We start from the raw sequence: 16,590 nt of genomic DNA, 5'->3' as shown, positions 1-16,590 counted from the left end.
CTGGATAGCAAGGGTAGGTGTGATAACTGGATAGCACTGGATAGCAAGGGTAGGTGTGATAACTGGATAGCACTGGATAGCAAGGGTAGGTGTGATAACTGGATAGCACTGGATAGCAAGGGTAGGTGTGATAACTGGATAGCACTGGATAGCAAGGGTAGGTGTGATAACTGGATAGCACTGGATAGCAAGGGTAGGTGTGATGACACAAAGTTGAGTGCAAACATGCCATAATGCTGCCTCACCTCCCTGGCACAGCCCAAAAGCCTGCACTGAAATGCTTTGTGAGATGCAATAGAATATGCCCTGTTCTAATCCAGGCTCACACATTCGAGAGGAGACAGAAATTATACTGAGAGGAGATGGAGATGATACTGAGACAGAAATTACACTGAGAGGAGATGACACTGAGACAGAGATGATACTGAAAGGAGATGGAGATGATACTGAGACAGAGATGACACTGAGACAGAGATGATACTGAGACAGAGATGATACTGAGACAGAGATGATACTGAAAGGAGATGGAGATGATACTGAGACAGAGATGACACTGAGACAGAGATGATACTGAGACAGAGATGATACTGAAAGGAGATGGAGATGATACTGAGAGGAGATGACACTGAGACAGAGATGACACTGAGACAGAGATGACACTGAGACAGAGATGATACTGAGACAGAGATGACACTGAGACAGAGATGACACTGAGACAGAGATGATACTGAGACAGAGATGACACTGAGACAGAGATGACACTGAGACAGAGATGATACTGAGAGGAGATGGAGATGATACTGAGAGGAGATGGAGATGATACTGAGAGGAGATGGAGATGATACTGAGAGGAGATGGAGATGATACTGAGAGGAGACAGAGATGACACTGAGACAGAGATGACACTGAGACAGAGATGATACTGAGAGGAGATGGAGATGATACTGAGAGGAGATGGAGATGATACTGAGGAGGAGATGGAGATGATACTGAGAGGAGATGGAGATGATACTGAGAGGAGATGGAGATGATACTGAGAGGAGACAGAGATGACACTGAGACAGAGATGACACTGAGACAGAGATGATACTGAGAGGAGATGGAGATGATACTGGGAGGAGATGGAGATGATACTGAGGAGGAGATGGAGATGATACTGAGAGGAGATGGAGATGATACTGAGGAGGAGATGGAGATGATACTGAGAGGAGATGGAGATGATACTGAGAGGAGATGGAGATGATACTGAGAGGAGACAGAGATGACACTGAGACAGAGATGACACTGAGACAGAGATGATACTGAGAGGAGATGGAGATGATACTGAGAGGAGATGGAGATGATACTGAGGAGGAGATGGAGATGATACTGAGAGGAGACAGAGATGGCACTGAGACAGAGATGACACTGAGACAGAGATGATACTAAGAGGAGATGGAGATGATACTGAGAGGAGATGGAGATGATACTGAGGGGAGATGGAGATGATACTAAGAGGAGATGGAGATGATACTGAGGAGGAGATGGAGATGATACTGAGGAGATGGAGATGATACTGAGAGGAGATGGAGATGATACTGAGAGGAGATGGAGATGATACTGAGGGGAGATGGAGATGATACTAAGAGGAGATGGAGATGATACTGAGGAGGAGATGGAGATGATACTGAGGAGATGGAGATGATACTGAGAGGAGATGGAGATGATACTGAGAGGAGATGGAGATGATACTGAGAGGAGATGGAGATGGTACTGAGAGGAGATGGAGATGATACTGAGAGGATATGGAGATGATACTGAGAGGAGATGGAGATGATACTGAGATGGCGATGATACTGAGAGGAGATGGAGATGAAACTGAGAGGAGATGGAGATGATACTGGTGGGAGTTGGAGATGATACTGAGACAGAGATGATACTGAGAGGAGATGGAGATGATACTGAGACAGAGATGATACTGAGGGGAGATGGAGATGATACTGAGAGGAGATGGAGATGAAACTGAGACAGAGATGATACTGAGAGGAGATGGAGATGATACTGAGGGGAGATGGAGATGATACTGAGAGGAGATGGAGATGAAACTGAGACAGAGATGATACTGAGGGGAGATGGAGATGATACTGAGGGGAGATGGAGATGATACTGAGGGGAGATGGAGATGATACTGAGGGGAGATGGAGATGATACTGAGAGGATATGGAGATGATACTGAGAGGAGATGGAGATGATACTGAGAGGAGATGGAGATGATACTGAGAGGAGATGGAGATGATACTGAGAGGAGATGGAGATGATACTGAGAGGAGATGGAGATGATACTGAGAGGAGATGGAGATGATACTGAGGGGAGATGGAGATGATACTGAGAGGAGATGGAGATGATACTGAGAGGAGATGGAGATGATACTGAGAGGAGATGGAGATGATACTGAGAGGATATGGAGATGATACTGAGACAGAGATGATACTGAGAGGAGATGGAGATGATACTGAGAGGAGATGGAGATGATACTGAGAGGAGATGGAGATGATACTGAGAGGAGATGGAGATGATACTGAGACAGAGATGATACTGAGGGGAGATGGAGATGATACTGAGAGGAGATGGAGATGATACTGAGAGGAGATGGAGATGATACTGAGAGGAGATGGAGATGATACTGAGAGGAGATGGAGATGATACTGAGAGGAGATGGAGATGATACTGAGAGGAGATGGAGATGATACTGAGAGGAGATGGAGATGATACTGAGGGGAGATGGAGATGATACTGAGAGGAGATGGAGATGATACTGAGAGGAGATGGAGATGATACTGAGGGGAGATGGAGATGATACTGAGAGGAGATGGAGATGATACTGAGAGGAGATGGAGATGATACTGAGGGGAGATGGAGATGATACTGAGAGGAGATGGAGATGATACTGAGAGGAGATGGAGATGATACTGAGAGGAGACAGAGATGATACTGAGGGGAGATGGAGATGATACTGAGAGGAGATGGAGATGATACTGAGAGGAGATGGAGATGATACTGAGAGGAGATGGAGATGATACTGAGAGGAGATGGAGATGATACTGAGAGGAGATGGAGATGATACTGAGGGGAGATGGAGATGATACTGCCACACAGACACCCAACTGCAGTGCAGTTATCTGGCCCATAATGGTTCTGGAACTAGCTGCTCTTGTAATATGACATCGCAAAGGTATATATGACTTAGGCATGAAAAGGTTAGTTAAAGGTGAATGTCATTACTTTCAGTAATGTTTATCAGCCAGACATATACTGTAGGTCATAAAATTAACAACCACAGTATGTCTGTCCTTTCAATAAAAACAAGAATACTCCAACTTGGAGCACAATGAGAAGCAGATCAGTTGAGACCCACACTGAGGTACTGAGTTAAAGTGGATCAGTTGAGACCCACACTGAGTTAAAGTGGATCACTTGAGACCCACACTGAGTTAAAGTGGATCAATTGAGACCCACACTGAGGTACTGAGTTAAAGTGGATCAGTTAAGACCCACACTGAGCTACTGAGTTAAAGTGGATCAGTTGAGACCCACACTGAGGTACTGAGATAAAGTGGATCAGTTGAGACCCACACTGAGGTACTGAGTTAAAGTGGATCAGTTGAGACCCACACTAAGCTACTGAGTTAAAGTGGATCAGTTGAGACCCACACTGAGGTACTGATCAGTTGAGACCCACACTGGGGTACCGAGTTGAATGGCATAACAGATGGACGGGCTGTTCGGGAAGAGAAAGCCAGCCATGAGGAGATGTGATTATGGCACTTTCTAGTATTATGTAATTCTAAAATACACAGGATTGTTCAAAGCCAAGTCAAAACTAATACTTTATCAAATTAAACTGAACCCAAAACATCAAATGAAAATTGAAATCTGCATTTATTTTGTAAAAACACTGACCACTGCTTAGAGCTGAAGCCCCAATGACAGATCTGTGAGTGGATCATCCACCTCCAGATCAGACTAATGATTCTATGGCATGATGACTAATAGATGATAATGGATGCTAGCTTTTTCTGAGGCTTTACGCTCAGTGGCTTGTTTTCATGATTTATTAACATCCAGAAAATACTGTTCTGTTGCAACTCCCTTCAAGTCCTTTCACTGAAAACAGGAGAAACAAAGTGCAGTGCGGCAGAGAGGATCCATTCAGCATCAAAGGAAAGGCTACGTGTGTGTGTAAGACTAAGGTGTGTGGGTAAGGTGTGTGTGTAAGGCTAGGGTCTGTGTGTGTAAGGCTAAGGTGTGTGTGTAAGGTGTGTGAGGTGTCTGGGTGTAAGGTGTGTGTGTAAGGCTATACCTTCTCACAGCCTCTGGTGAGGGGACACTGCGGGGCAGATTCAAAGAGGTCCGAGCATTTAAATTAACATGGTGGAATATTGAGCAACGCAGTGGTAAGCCAGGTAACACCAGCTGAAGTTCTTTAAAACACACACACACACACACACACACACACACACACACACACACACACACACACACACACACACACACACACACACACACACACACTCACATGCTTGTCCAAGTCTATGAATAGCTCAGAGCTGAGAAAATCACATCTCACCGCCAACACAGTCCATAAATCATGAGTCAGCCCGTGCCTCTCTCTCTCTCTCCTGCTCCCTCTCTTTTCTATCTATTTCTCTTTCTCTCCTCTTTTCTATCCCTCTCTCTTACTTCCCTCTTTTCTATCTCTCTCTCTCCTCCTTCTCTTTTCTTTCTTTCTCTTCTCCTCCCCTCTTTTCTCTCTCTCTCTCTCCTGCTCCCTCTCTTTTCTATCTATTTCTCTTTCTCTCCTCTTTTCTATCCCTCTCTCTTACTTCCCTCTTTTCTATCTCTCTCTCTCCTCCTTCTCTTTTCTTTCTTTCTCTTCTCCTCCCCTCTTTTCTCTCTCTCTCTCTCATGTTCCCTCTTTTTTCTATCTCTCTCTCTCATGCATCTTTTCTGTCTCACCTACTCTCTCAAGTTCCCCTCCCTCTTTCTCTCTCTCTCTCTCTATATATATATTTTATTCTTGCTCCCTCCCTCCTTCCCTCCCCCTCTCTCTGTCCTGCTCTCCTCTTCTCCGACTCCCCCCCCCACCCCCCCCCCCCACAGGCGTGCAGATGGCTAGATCTAGATGGTTGTGGGTCAGCGTCCAACCGAATAACACAGGCTTTAACAGGCTTTAAATCAGAGCATCAAGCATTTTCTTAACTTACATGTAATACATCAGAAACTATTACTCACACTCACACTCACACTCACACTCACACTCACACTCACACTCACACTCACACTCACACTCACACTCACACTCACACTCACACTCACACTCACACTCACACTCACACTCACAGTTATACACACTCTCAGCCTCACACTCACAGGCCAGCCACCCACATTATGCTGTTCCATCGCCCATCTGCGTTTGTCTTTAAGGACTGGGATAGTATCTATCAGTAATGACTGTGTTTGTCTGTAAGGACTGGGATAGTATCTATCAGTAATGACTGTGTTTGTCTGTAAGGACTGGGATAGTATCTATCAGTAATGACTGTGTTTGTCTGTAAGGACTGGGATAATATCTATCAGTAATGACTGTGTTTGTCTGTAAGGACTGGGATAGTATCTATCAGTAATGACTGTGTTTGTCTGTATGGACTGGGATAATATCTATCAGTAATGATGACTGTGTTTGTCTTTAAGGACTGGGATAATATCTATCAGTAATGACTGTGTTTGTCTGTAAGGACTGGGATAGTATCTATCAGTAATGACTGTGTTTGTCTGTAAGGACTGGGATAATATCTATCAGTAATGACTGTGTTTGTCTGTAAGGACTGGGATAATATCTATCAGTAATGACTGTGTTTGTCTGTAAGGACTGGGATAATATCTATCAGTAATGATGACTGTGTTTGTCTGTAAGGACTGGGATAATATCTATCAGTAATGACTGTGTTTGTCTTTAAGGACTGGGATAGTATCTATCAGTAATGACTGTGTTTGTCTGTAAGGACTGGGATAGTATCTATCAGTAATGACTGTGTTTGTCTTTAGGGACTGGGATAGTATCTATCAGTAATGACTGTGTTTGTCTGTAAGGACTGGGATAGTATCTATCAGTAATGAAGACTGTGTTTGTCTGTAAGGACTGGGATAGTATCTATCAGTAATGACTGTGTTTGTCTGTAAGGACTGGGATAGTATCCATCAGTAATGACTGTGTTTGTCTTTAAGGACTGGGATAGTATCTATCAGTAATGACTGTGTTTGTCTGTAAGGACTGGGATAATATCTATCAGTAATGACTGTGTTTGTCTGTAAGGACTGGGATAGTATCTATCAGTAATGACTGTGTTTGTCTGTAAGGACTGGGATAGTATCTATCAGGAATGAAGGGAGGAGATGGGATTCTGTCTCAGGGTTCCATCTAAAATTCCAGTCCCCCAGATTCTTTCTTAAAATAAATGACTAAAGCTGCCTCAGCAAAATGTGAACCCAGCACAGAACTGGAAAAGATATGTTAATTACAGTCATATGCTACCTGAAGCCACACACACACACACACACACACACACACACACACACACACACACACACACACACACACACACACACACGCACACTCAGTCATATGCTACCTGAAGCCACACACACACAGACACAAACACAGACACAAACACAGACACACCCACACTGGTCCACGTAATTTGACTGCTGCACAAAGGGGGGTACAACAAGATTTTTATTCTGAAAAAAGGGTATTCCAAATCTAATGATCTCCAATCGCTACAAGAGGCCCTCTGAAAACTGTAGTATCTGAATCTGAAAATCTTGCTGGGGGGGCTAACCGAAAAATAAGACAGGGGCCCATAATTCTTAGCAGTGCCCCTATCACTGACACACGCACACTACACATTTGAGGCCACATATGACCTCACATATGGTGCAAAATATGTAAATAGTACATGTCTATAACGATCAGACCAGGGCCGTTTCTAGATATTGAAAAGATCAGGGGCTAAGTCAGGTTTGCCTGTGGCTTGTGAGGTATATGTGTATGTATTGTTTGCTTTGGCAATACTGTTTATTATGATCATATCAATAAGGCAAGTCTATTTTAATTAAAATGAGAAAGAGAGAGAGATAGGAAGGGTTGGGTATTCCAAGGCAACTCCAGGTTCCACAGTGTATTATATTGTATGTCACTGTTGAGCCTTCTGGAGATGTTGTAGGCCTAATTGAACTAAATATGATTAAGGAAGATGCCCACTTGACCACCCCAGCGAGATGCTAATGAAGATGTCTCTTTTTTGTTAAATGTTGTTAACTATTAGTATGGTGGTTGTAGTGTACTCTCATGTGTTATAAATCATAGGCTAGATTGTTGGGTATGAGTACTTGCATGTGACAGTGAAAGGTTTGGCCACTGTGGGAAGTCCTCAACCAATAGCAGAAGGACTAACACATTTTCTACTGTATTTAAAAAAAATGGTCTATTATGGATGTATGAAATAATATATCCTCATAAAAAAGCAGTTGGATAGTTAACAAGACATCAGAGGGTTCATATTTTTTATTTTAAAAGACAGTCTCTTTTTCACAAGTTCACATGTTCATTCTCTTCAATGTGGCTCTCTATGTTTAAAAAAAATGAACAAATTAGAAAATATATTATGATGATCAAACATAACAAAATACTATACAAAAAATCACACTTTTGAGAATATAACCAAAGTTATCATTTCATACTGTCCATTTTTAGCCATGACAGTCACTGAATAAAAACAATTTTAATTATAAGCAGCACAATGGTCAGCACATTTAGTGGAACACACATATGATCCTAGGCAACATAGACTGAGGTGTTCTACACATATGATCCTAGGCAATGTGGACTGAGGTGGTCTATGATCCTAGGCAATGTGGACTGAGGTGGTCTATGATCCTAGGCAATGTGGACTGAGGTGGTCTATGATCCTAGGCAATGTGGACTGAGGTGGTCTATGATCCTAGGCAATGTGGACTGAGGTGGTCTATGATCCTAGGCAATGTGGACTGAGGTGGTCTATGATCCTAGGCAATGTGGACTGAGGTGGTCTACACATAAGATTCTAGGCAACGTGGACCCAGGTGGTCTACAACATTATTTTCTTCTATCAAATGAAAAACTTTGCACAAGAGAACATATAATGGATCTTACATGAAGGGATACTGACAATAACCTGAGCCTGATCAATAATATTAATGTCAACATACATTCTTCAGTAACATATTATTTTAAAAATTAAAATGAAATAATCGAATTCCCTGGGTTATTTTGTACTTGTTAGCTCCCTTGTGGTGACGGTGCACTAAACCTTGGAGAAGCCTGTCAGCAGTGCGCCTGTTAGCACTAAGCAGAACGCAAATCCAAGCACCAGGAAGTTCCGTAAACCCTATAGACAGAAGAACAGCGTGAGCACAAAAACACATTCAATTGCACATTTAAATTTAAAAAAATCAATTGATAATAACAACAATAATAATAATAGCAAATATTAAAACTATAATTAGATTTATAAAGTATGCCTCAAGCAAAAAAGCTAATTATATAGATTACATATAAAAGAGAGTAATTTAAACACTATCTGTTGGTAAAAATACAGTTACACACTCACCTTCACTTCCTTAAATACCACTACTCCCCACACAGCTGCAATGAGACCTGGGACCTTTAAAACACATACACACAATGGAACATCACACTAGGCAACAGACATATGTATATGTATACATGACGGATGATACAGATCACTGAAGGAGACTGGATTGGTGAGTGACATTCACAATGTAACCAGGCTTTAGGTGCAAATACAAAGGTATACTGATAGCATAGTATACGGCTCATTTTGGCAAATGAATGGTTGAGGCAGATGCTACTCACTGTTGTGACGATAGGGAAGCTGACCACTGGGCTCAGATAGGTATTAGCTAAGAAAAAGCAACATGTACCCACTCCCCACATAGTCCCCGAGGCAAACCCTGAAAGAGGGGGAATGCGTTATGGCTGTAACTTGGGTTTACTGCCTATGACAGCTGTGTGTGTGTGTGTGTGTGTGTGTGTGTGTGTGTGTGTGTGTGTGTGTGTGTTCGTGTGTGTGTGTGTGTGTGTGTGTGTGTGTGTGTGTGTGTGTGTGTGTGTGTGTGTGTGTGTGTGTGTGTGTGTGTGTGTGTGTGTTCGTGTTCGTGTGCGTGTGTGTGTGTGTGTGTGTGTGTGTGTGTGTGTGTTCGTGTACCTGGTAGGATGGCTTTGAAGAACACTTTGGGTTTGTTCTTCATTACTGCACAGTAGATGAGAAAGTAAACTGTGCTGGTGAGAAAGATCCCGCTAAACTGAGCAAAAACATAGTCCAGATCTATAAGGGAACACAGAGGGGTGTTTATCACACACACACACACATCCTGAGTAACACACGTCCATTGTATCAAGCTCTTTATAAGCTTATCTCGTAGCTTAGACCGTTTCAGAGTTTCCTGAGTGCAAGTTGTCTTTACCAAACTGACTGGCTCCGTGGAAAAGGCTGTCTGGATCGTCTGCGTGGCTTTTCATGTAGAGTACAGGGATAAAGGAGGAACCGAACAGCAAACCAGCAAAAACAGCCATACTAGAGCCTCTGTGTGTGTGTGTGTGTGTGTGTGTGTGTGTGTGTGTGTGTGTGTGTGTGTGTGTGTGTGTGTGTGAGAGAGAGAGGGATAGAGAGGGAGAAAGAGAGAGAGGGAGAGAGAGTGGAAGAGAGAGAGGGAGAGTGAGAGAGGGAGAGAGAGATAGAGATGGAGAGACAGAGAAAGGGGGAGAGAGAGAGGGAGAGATTACATTACACGATCATAAGTTATAGGTTAACAGGTTTACCTCACATGATACTTTTATTGAATATGAATGCTTTATTTAATGATTACTAGTGCAGTGCCCGTAGGAATCATGCATTCTGTAGTGTTAGCAGACGTAGGTGTAGCTGTTGGGTAGTGTAATAGCAAGACATATTTGCACTCCACATAGGTACAGGTTACACTGAAGTATTATTGTGATGCATGTTTCCTTTTCATTAAGAAATGTTTTAATGTAAGCCTTTTTGGAGATATACCAACAAATAAAGTTTGAGATTATGTAGTGGATGCAGTTGAATATAGATGTCAAAGTTGCTGTCTAAACTATAAACTAAATGTCATAAAGAACGAAATTATTTAAAATGAAGTTATGGTTGAAATAGGATCACTTCTTTATTGTAAGGGTAGTGTAGGGTAAGAATGGTCATGCAGTTGGACTCAAATGTAGGTTCATTTTATTGAATGTATGTAGCCTACTGTACTGTAGGCTACTGTATGACTTCGATGATGCTAGCTTTGACAGCCCATTCTCAGACAGATCGTAATCTAATTATGTCCTTACAATGGGAACACAGTTTAAATACTCTGACTGGAGATGGCGTTACTATCCCCCACCCGAATTCAGTGCAGGACTGGGAGGATAACATGACGACGTGGGCCCAACATAATTTACAGCGAGATTTGCGCGTATTTCGTGGACTCCATAGCAACAGATGGGAAAGCAATGGACAATCTGAAAGCCTCCGAGGCTTATAAAAATATTCGTATTGTTTATTAGTATAGCGTATTTTTACAGTACATTTCTGCACTTATTTGACTTACAACTTGGCAAACTCATTTCATAAGCATGGTTGAAATGTAACTGTGATTACAGCACTTATTCATGGCATATGCAAAACGCATGAATTTTACTCTATACAACTCTCTCTCTGAATTCATAGTTCGCGAGATATTTCTATTTTATCGTTTGCGTTTGGATTACGCGTGGATTACTATTCCCTGTCTGTTAGATGACTGTACAACTCTAGACATTACTTTGAAACCTAATATAAAGAAGCTTATACAAACGAATAGATAAAATCAATCACTGTTTTAAGATTACCTGAGCAAAAGTCTGTATCTGTTCACCAAGAAGAATTTGAATGCGGACCTCCTTGTATCCAACGCTATTCTGAACTTTGAGTGAAGGCAGGATAGTTTTAAAACCGCTATTATCTCCCTCTGGAACGAAATACTGTTTTCTGATTGGCTAATGGGGTGTACAATAAATTCGTATAACCGGACACCTTGGACGTAGTCCCAGTAGAAACGTTAAATCGCCGTTCCATATCAATGCTCTTGAATGGTTACCATTGACAACCAACGTAACGTTTATTTTTTGACAGCTAGGATAATTTGAACCAAGATGGCGGCGTGTTGCGACAAGTTAGTGGGCAATGTTTTATGTCAATTAAGCTATCTATACGACTTTTTATATGCCTAAATTGACTCGGTTAGTTGTTTATGTTCTACACGAATGTTGCAGAGTATTGTAATTCTTAACTGAAAGTCTCGAATATTATTTGTAGGCGGCTGTTAGCGCTTATAAAAAAAAAACATTGAAACAGATGGTAGCTCACACGGCTAACTAGCCGGCTCGATTGTGAGCCTTCGACCAAAATTACTAAACTTGACCTCCCTGTTGCTCTGTCCAACTTCACCATCAACGGAAACGTGGAGTTCAACTGTAAATAGTAAAACCTTATGAACAATACCTGTGTCCGTGTGTCCGTTTACTTTACAGAGGTGAGCTCATGAGTATCACTTTGCAGCAACGCCCGGGTAAACTAAAGGTCCAGTTCCACGCACTACTTTCTCACTACTTTCTCTAACGGGAGCACTAGGCTTCAAATCAAGAATTCATCAGGTTATTATGCATATTACATTTCCTTAAGATAAAGGAAATTCTAAATAATAATAATACTAATAATAAAAACATTTTTGGATGTTGTAAATGGGAGATAAGCGGGATAAAGGCCTCCGAGCTGTCCAGTTCTATGAAGTTAATGGACTTCTGCGGAGCTCCGCGTCGTGGTGTTCTTTGCCCCGCAGCGTCCATTAACTTCGTAGAACTGGACAGCTCGTCGGCCGTTATCCCTTACATATTGTTTGTGACGTCATTTGTGACGTCATTTCGGTGCTACGGGAAACGATAACCCATTAGTGCCTACGGGAAACGGTAATATACAAATATCTCGCGAACTATGATTTCAAAAATCTTCAAAATCAAGGATGCACAGGTTCATGACATGCGTAAGCTACATGCGAAATCTCATAACTAACCTAACTACCGTCAGGGAGATACGCCCTAAACAGACGGACACACAGAGATTCCTGGATTTATAGATAGATTGTGCTTGGCTTATATGATGCAGTAAATGTTCCAATGTTAGTGCTGTACATACACAAGTCTTTTAGTATTGGGTCCGAGTTTATCCACCCACGAATCATCTGAAGCAGGATCCTCTGAATTTACAGTCTGCAGGGTAGAAACACAGAGTTTATGCACACAAAAACAAGAACAAATACTGACACCAATGCCACCAAGGTCCACAACATATATTCATCCAAGGTGAGATCCACACAAATGATAATAACAGTTACATGTGCTTACATGCACAAAATATGCTTGTGCTTGCATGGGTTGTGCTTTTCACATGCAAACTATAAAATATTGATAGCCTATGTGACAAACACTGTCAACCTTTGAATCTAAGATCAAATGAAATGCAAGCCAAATAGCTCTTCATAAATCAGGGCAAGGGCCCAACTCCTTCAGAGAACCTACATGAGTAGAGGTGTCTCTTCGACTAATGGAGAGTAAAGCCTAATTTATACTTCGGTAGACGACACTTTTGAAAAGGTCGCCGACACAAATGACGTCATGGACGACACTTTAACCCGTCGTTTTGAAGTGTCGGCTACATGGAGAAATTTCTACTGGCGCTGAAGTCGTCACAGTAGCGTAACGTAGATACAACGGGCCCCAGTGCCTGCTATTATGACGAGCCCCTGTCAGTGGCAAGGTAGATGGCAAAGTAGAAAGGTCAACGAGAAAGCGATCAGAAACATGGATAGTGCTTCAATAATGGCTCGGCAGTTAGAAGGATAGGAGTTGTGCATACAACCTTATTGCTACGTCCCTGTTGTATGACCAGGCAAAACTTCTGTGTGGCTGTGAGACTGCCAAGTGTTCCGAAAGCTCAATATTTCGAAAACATTTCCGAAATATCTTTACCAAATTAAACCCTCTGTTCCGAAATGCCTTTGTTCCAACCAGTGTTGCCGGATTTATGTTTGTGGTGGGGTGGCAAAAAGTGCTTGCGCAAGGTGAAGAATGCAAGAGGTCAGCTCAATGGAGGAATTTTCATGTTTTACACATAGGCCTAAACAAGGAAGGTGGAAGTGCAGGCTCTGGCATCATTTAGAAATATTTTAAGTAGCACAAAACACACGCAGCATTTAATGTGCGCAGCGGAGACGCTTACCGGGCCTTTACGCATATAACTTTTCCTAGGCAATATTTGTAAACTTAGCCTACTCTGGTTTTGAATATAGGGTAGGCTACCACTCGTAAGAAGGAAGTCACCGCCAGATTGTCGCAGGACATTACGCAGATCTTGTTAAGCACTGACAAAGCATGCATGTGCAATGCACATCATAGGCTTGATTTATTCAATGCAATGCCATTTTGGAAAGTGTATGTAGTGTATGTTAGATTAGCATATACTTTTATTATAGCTTGCTTCCTCCACAAATAATACCTACCTGTTAAAACGGATATATATCATTAAACACTCTTCATAATTATGTCAGTGTGATTAGCTATATAGACGGCACGCGCCGTTGATTTTCAAAAAGTACAATGTAGTGGCAGAAAAATGTCGTTAGCGCCTCTCCCATTATGACGAACTCGGCGACTGTTCGCCTGAAGTATAAAAACACACCTGGCCTGAACGACACTTTTTTTTTGTGTCGGCGACCTTTTCAAAAGTGTCGTCTACCGAAGTACAAACTAGGCTTAAAGGTGTCTCTGCTGCTATGAGTAAAGGTGTCTCTTCTGCTGTCTGGACATCACTCTTCACAAAGAAAAACACAATGGCACTGAAAACACATGAAGACACATAAATATTATTATTTATAATAATTACACAAGTAATTATGGGATGTGTGTATTTAGATCAGGGTTGTTATGTTTACCTGAGTAAGCACAACCCAGCTCCAATGTAGTTTAACACAGGCTTTCCTACAATATCTGCATTGATGCCAAACCAGCCAAACCTGCACGCATACACATGGGAAATGTAGTTTAACACAGACTTTCCGACACTCTCTGCATTGATGCCAAACCTGCACGCATACACATGGGAAATGTAGTTTAACACAGGCTTTCCTACAATATCTGCATTGATGCCAAACCAGCCAAACCTGCACGCATACACATGGGAAATGTAGTTTAACACAGACTTTCCGACACTCTCTGCATTGATGCCAAACCTGCACGCATACACATGGGAAATGTAGTTTAACACAGGCTTTCCTACAATATCTGCATTGATGCCAAACCAGCCAAACCTGCAAGCATACACATGGGAAATGTAGTTTAACACAGACTTTCCGACACTCTCTGCATTGATGCCAAACCTGTACGCATACACATGGGAAATTTAGTTTAACACAGGCTTTTCTACACTCTATGCATTGACGCTAAACCAGCCAAACCTGCACGCATACACATGGGAAATGTAGTTTAACATAGGCTTTCCTACACTCTCTGCATTGATGTCACACCAGCCAAACCTGCACGCATACACATGGGAAATGTCACCACAGAAAGCAGAATTCAGTTGTGTCTTTACCCATGTCAGTCCCCTGCATTACTGTGTACCTTAAGACTCAAAGATGTGCAAATACACTTCTATCTAAATGCACACGCGCGCATACACACACACACACAAACACACACACACACACACACACACACACACACACACACACACACACACACACATACACACACACACACACACACCTTGAACTGGCCCAGCCCATGAGCAGGTTGAATGAGGCCCAGATGAGTAGCCCCAGCCCAAGGCCAAGTGTCTTCACTATGGGCACGACTGTTACATTTCCTGAAACAGGAATGAACAAGCATTAGGATTCTGGGGAGTTAGACTAAGAAAGCTAAATTAGTTGGCATGACAAGTGCTTGTAATATGGAAGTAAATGCTTCACTAAAATATTTGTAGAGACAATATATTTGAAGCAACAGATGAATATTATATTACATTGGCAAAAGCATGAAAAGTCTTCCATACAATACATAAACAGTCCGCATTTTTACCTGTGGCCCATATAGCTCCTCCCAGCATCGCCAGGGGCCAGAATCTGGGACAGTTCAGTATTACATTTGTGACCAGAGACACCATCCATATAGCAGCACAGAGAACCCACTGAAAAAACATTCCTGTAAACACACACACACACACACACACACAAACACACACAGAGGGGGGGAGAGAGAGCGAGATAATTATTATTTATGCACAATGCAGTGATATAAACAAGCCAAGGAGAGACTGAGTCCAAATCTACCATCGCCGGTGTCTATCTTCTTTAACGGAACGAAGTTGCTCCCGTAGAACACCACAGCCACAGCGCACGAGATAAATCCGTAGGTGAGGTCGGTTGAATTTGTACCATTACTAGTTTCACCAAGAAGTGACAGCTTAGCTCCTGACAGCTCTTGCGAGTGTCCATCTTGAACAGACAAGTAGGCTATTGACACTTGTGAACAAACACAGTTTTACAATAACACAATTTCAGCCATGCTGTTTTAAGTAGGAATCATTATAATGTACAGAATGCTACCAGCCTTACCTCCGATCATTTGATCTGCTGCGAATGTCACACATAGCAGAGCGCACAGAGCGAGGAGAACAGCACGATGATCCATCGCTAACGTTATATTTACAGCGCAGTGGGATATCGAGAGCTGACTAACCTTTCAATAACCTTTTAACCTTAGGCTTTTGCATGGTTATCCAATTCAGCTCGTACGACTTCACGAGAGACACGCCCTTTCTAATCGGATGGTCGTACGACTCACCTTTACCTGCATGGTTCTACGAGGGGCTGTGGAGATTACCATCGGTTTACTACGATGTTACAAGGCCATTACATCATCATCAACAACAGTAAAACGATAAAATAAGAAATCGTTTGTTATTATCCCGTGTATTTTCCGTTAATGATCAGAGGCTGTTGTTGTGAAATGAATCACTAACGACAATGACCAAGCTGGCGGTTAATGCCGAATATTTTCTATTATTATGCCACACAAACAGTTCTGCTTTTTTACGTCTACAATTCAGGTTCTTTTACAATTTAATCATTTACACTGCATGCTCTTCTAGCTCAAACACAAAGAGGCTGTTCGAAAACCAAGAAATGTTTTTATTATTGCTGTAATTAGACGACGTCTCTGCTTTACATGCGGCGAGAGCCACGATAGAGCAAGGAAGAAAGGAGATGTCGGTATGCTGGTGCCCTTCATAGTTTTTTTTTTTCATTTTTACAAACTTGTCCCTGATCTTCCTCCAACTCCTAATGCACTCCTGGACCTCCAAGCCCCAGGTTCCAATCCCAGCGATCTC

The 16,590-nt window shown here is 42.2% G+C and overlaps 1 protein-coding gene across 1 annotated transcript; it reads right to left on the bottom strand.

Moving 5' to 3' along the window:
- Positions 1-8,382: 8,382 nt before the first annotated feature.
- On the bottom strand, positions 8,383-15,890 carry LOC308376556 (transmembrane protein 144-like; the record flags this gene model as incomplete). The annotated part of the gene is made up of 12 exons (XM_080852932.1): positions 8,383-8,466; positions 8,689-8,742; positions 8,955-9,052; positions 9,307-9,426; positions 9,566-9,684; positions 12,340-12,385; positions 13,947-14,038; positions 14,135-14,215; positions 14,967-15,066; positions 15,279-15,401; positions 15,530-15,694; positions 15,815-15,890. 12 exons carry the CDS (start codon positions 15,888-15,890, stop codon positions 8,383-8,385), a joined length of 1,158 nt encoding a protein of 385 aa, XP_080709058.1.
- Positions 15,891-16,590: the final 700 nt, after the last annotated feature.

Source organism: Sprattus sprattus (assembly GCF_963457725.1).
Source record: "Sprattus sprattus genome assembly, chromosome: 15".
NCBI lineage: Eukaryota > Metazoa > Chordata > Actinopteri > Clupeiformes > Clupeidae > Sprattus > Sprattus sprattus.
This window is presented reverse-complemented; position numbering and strand designations above follow the sequence as displayed.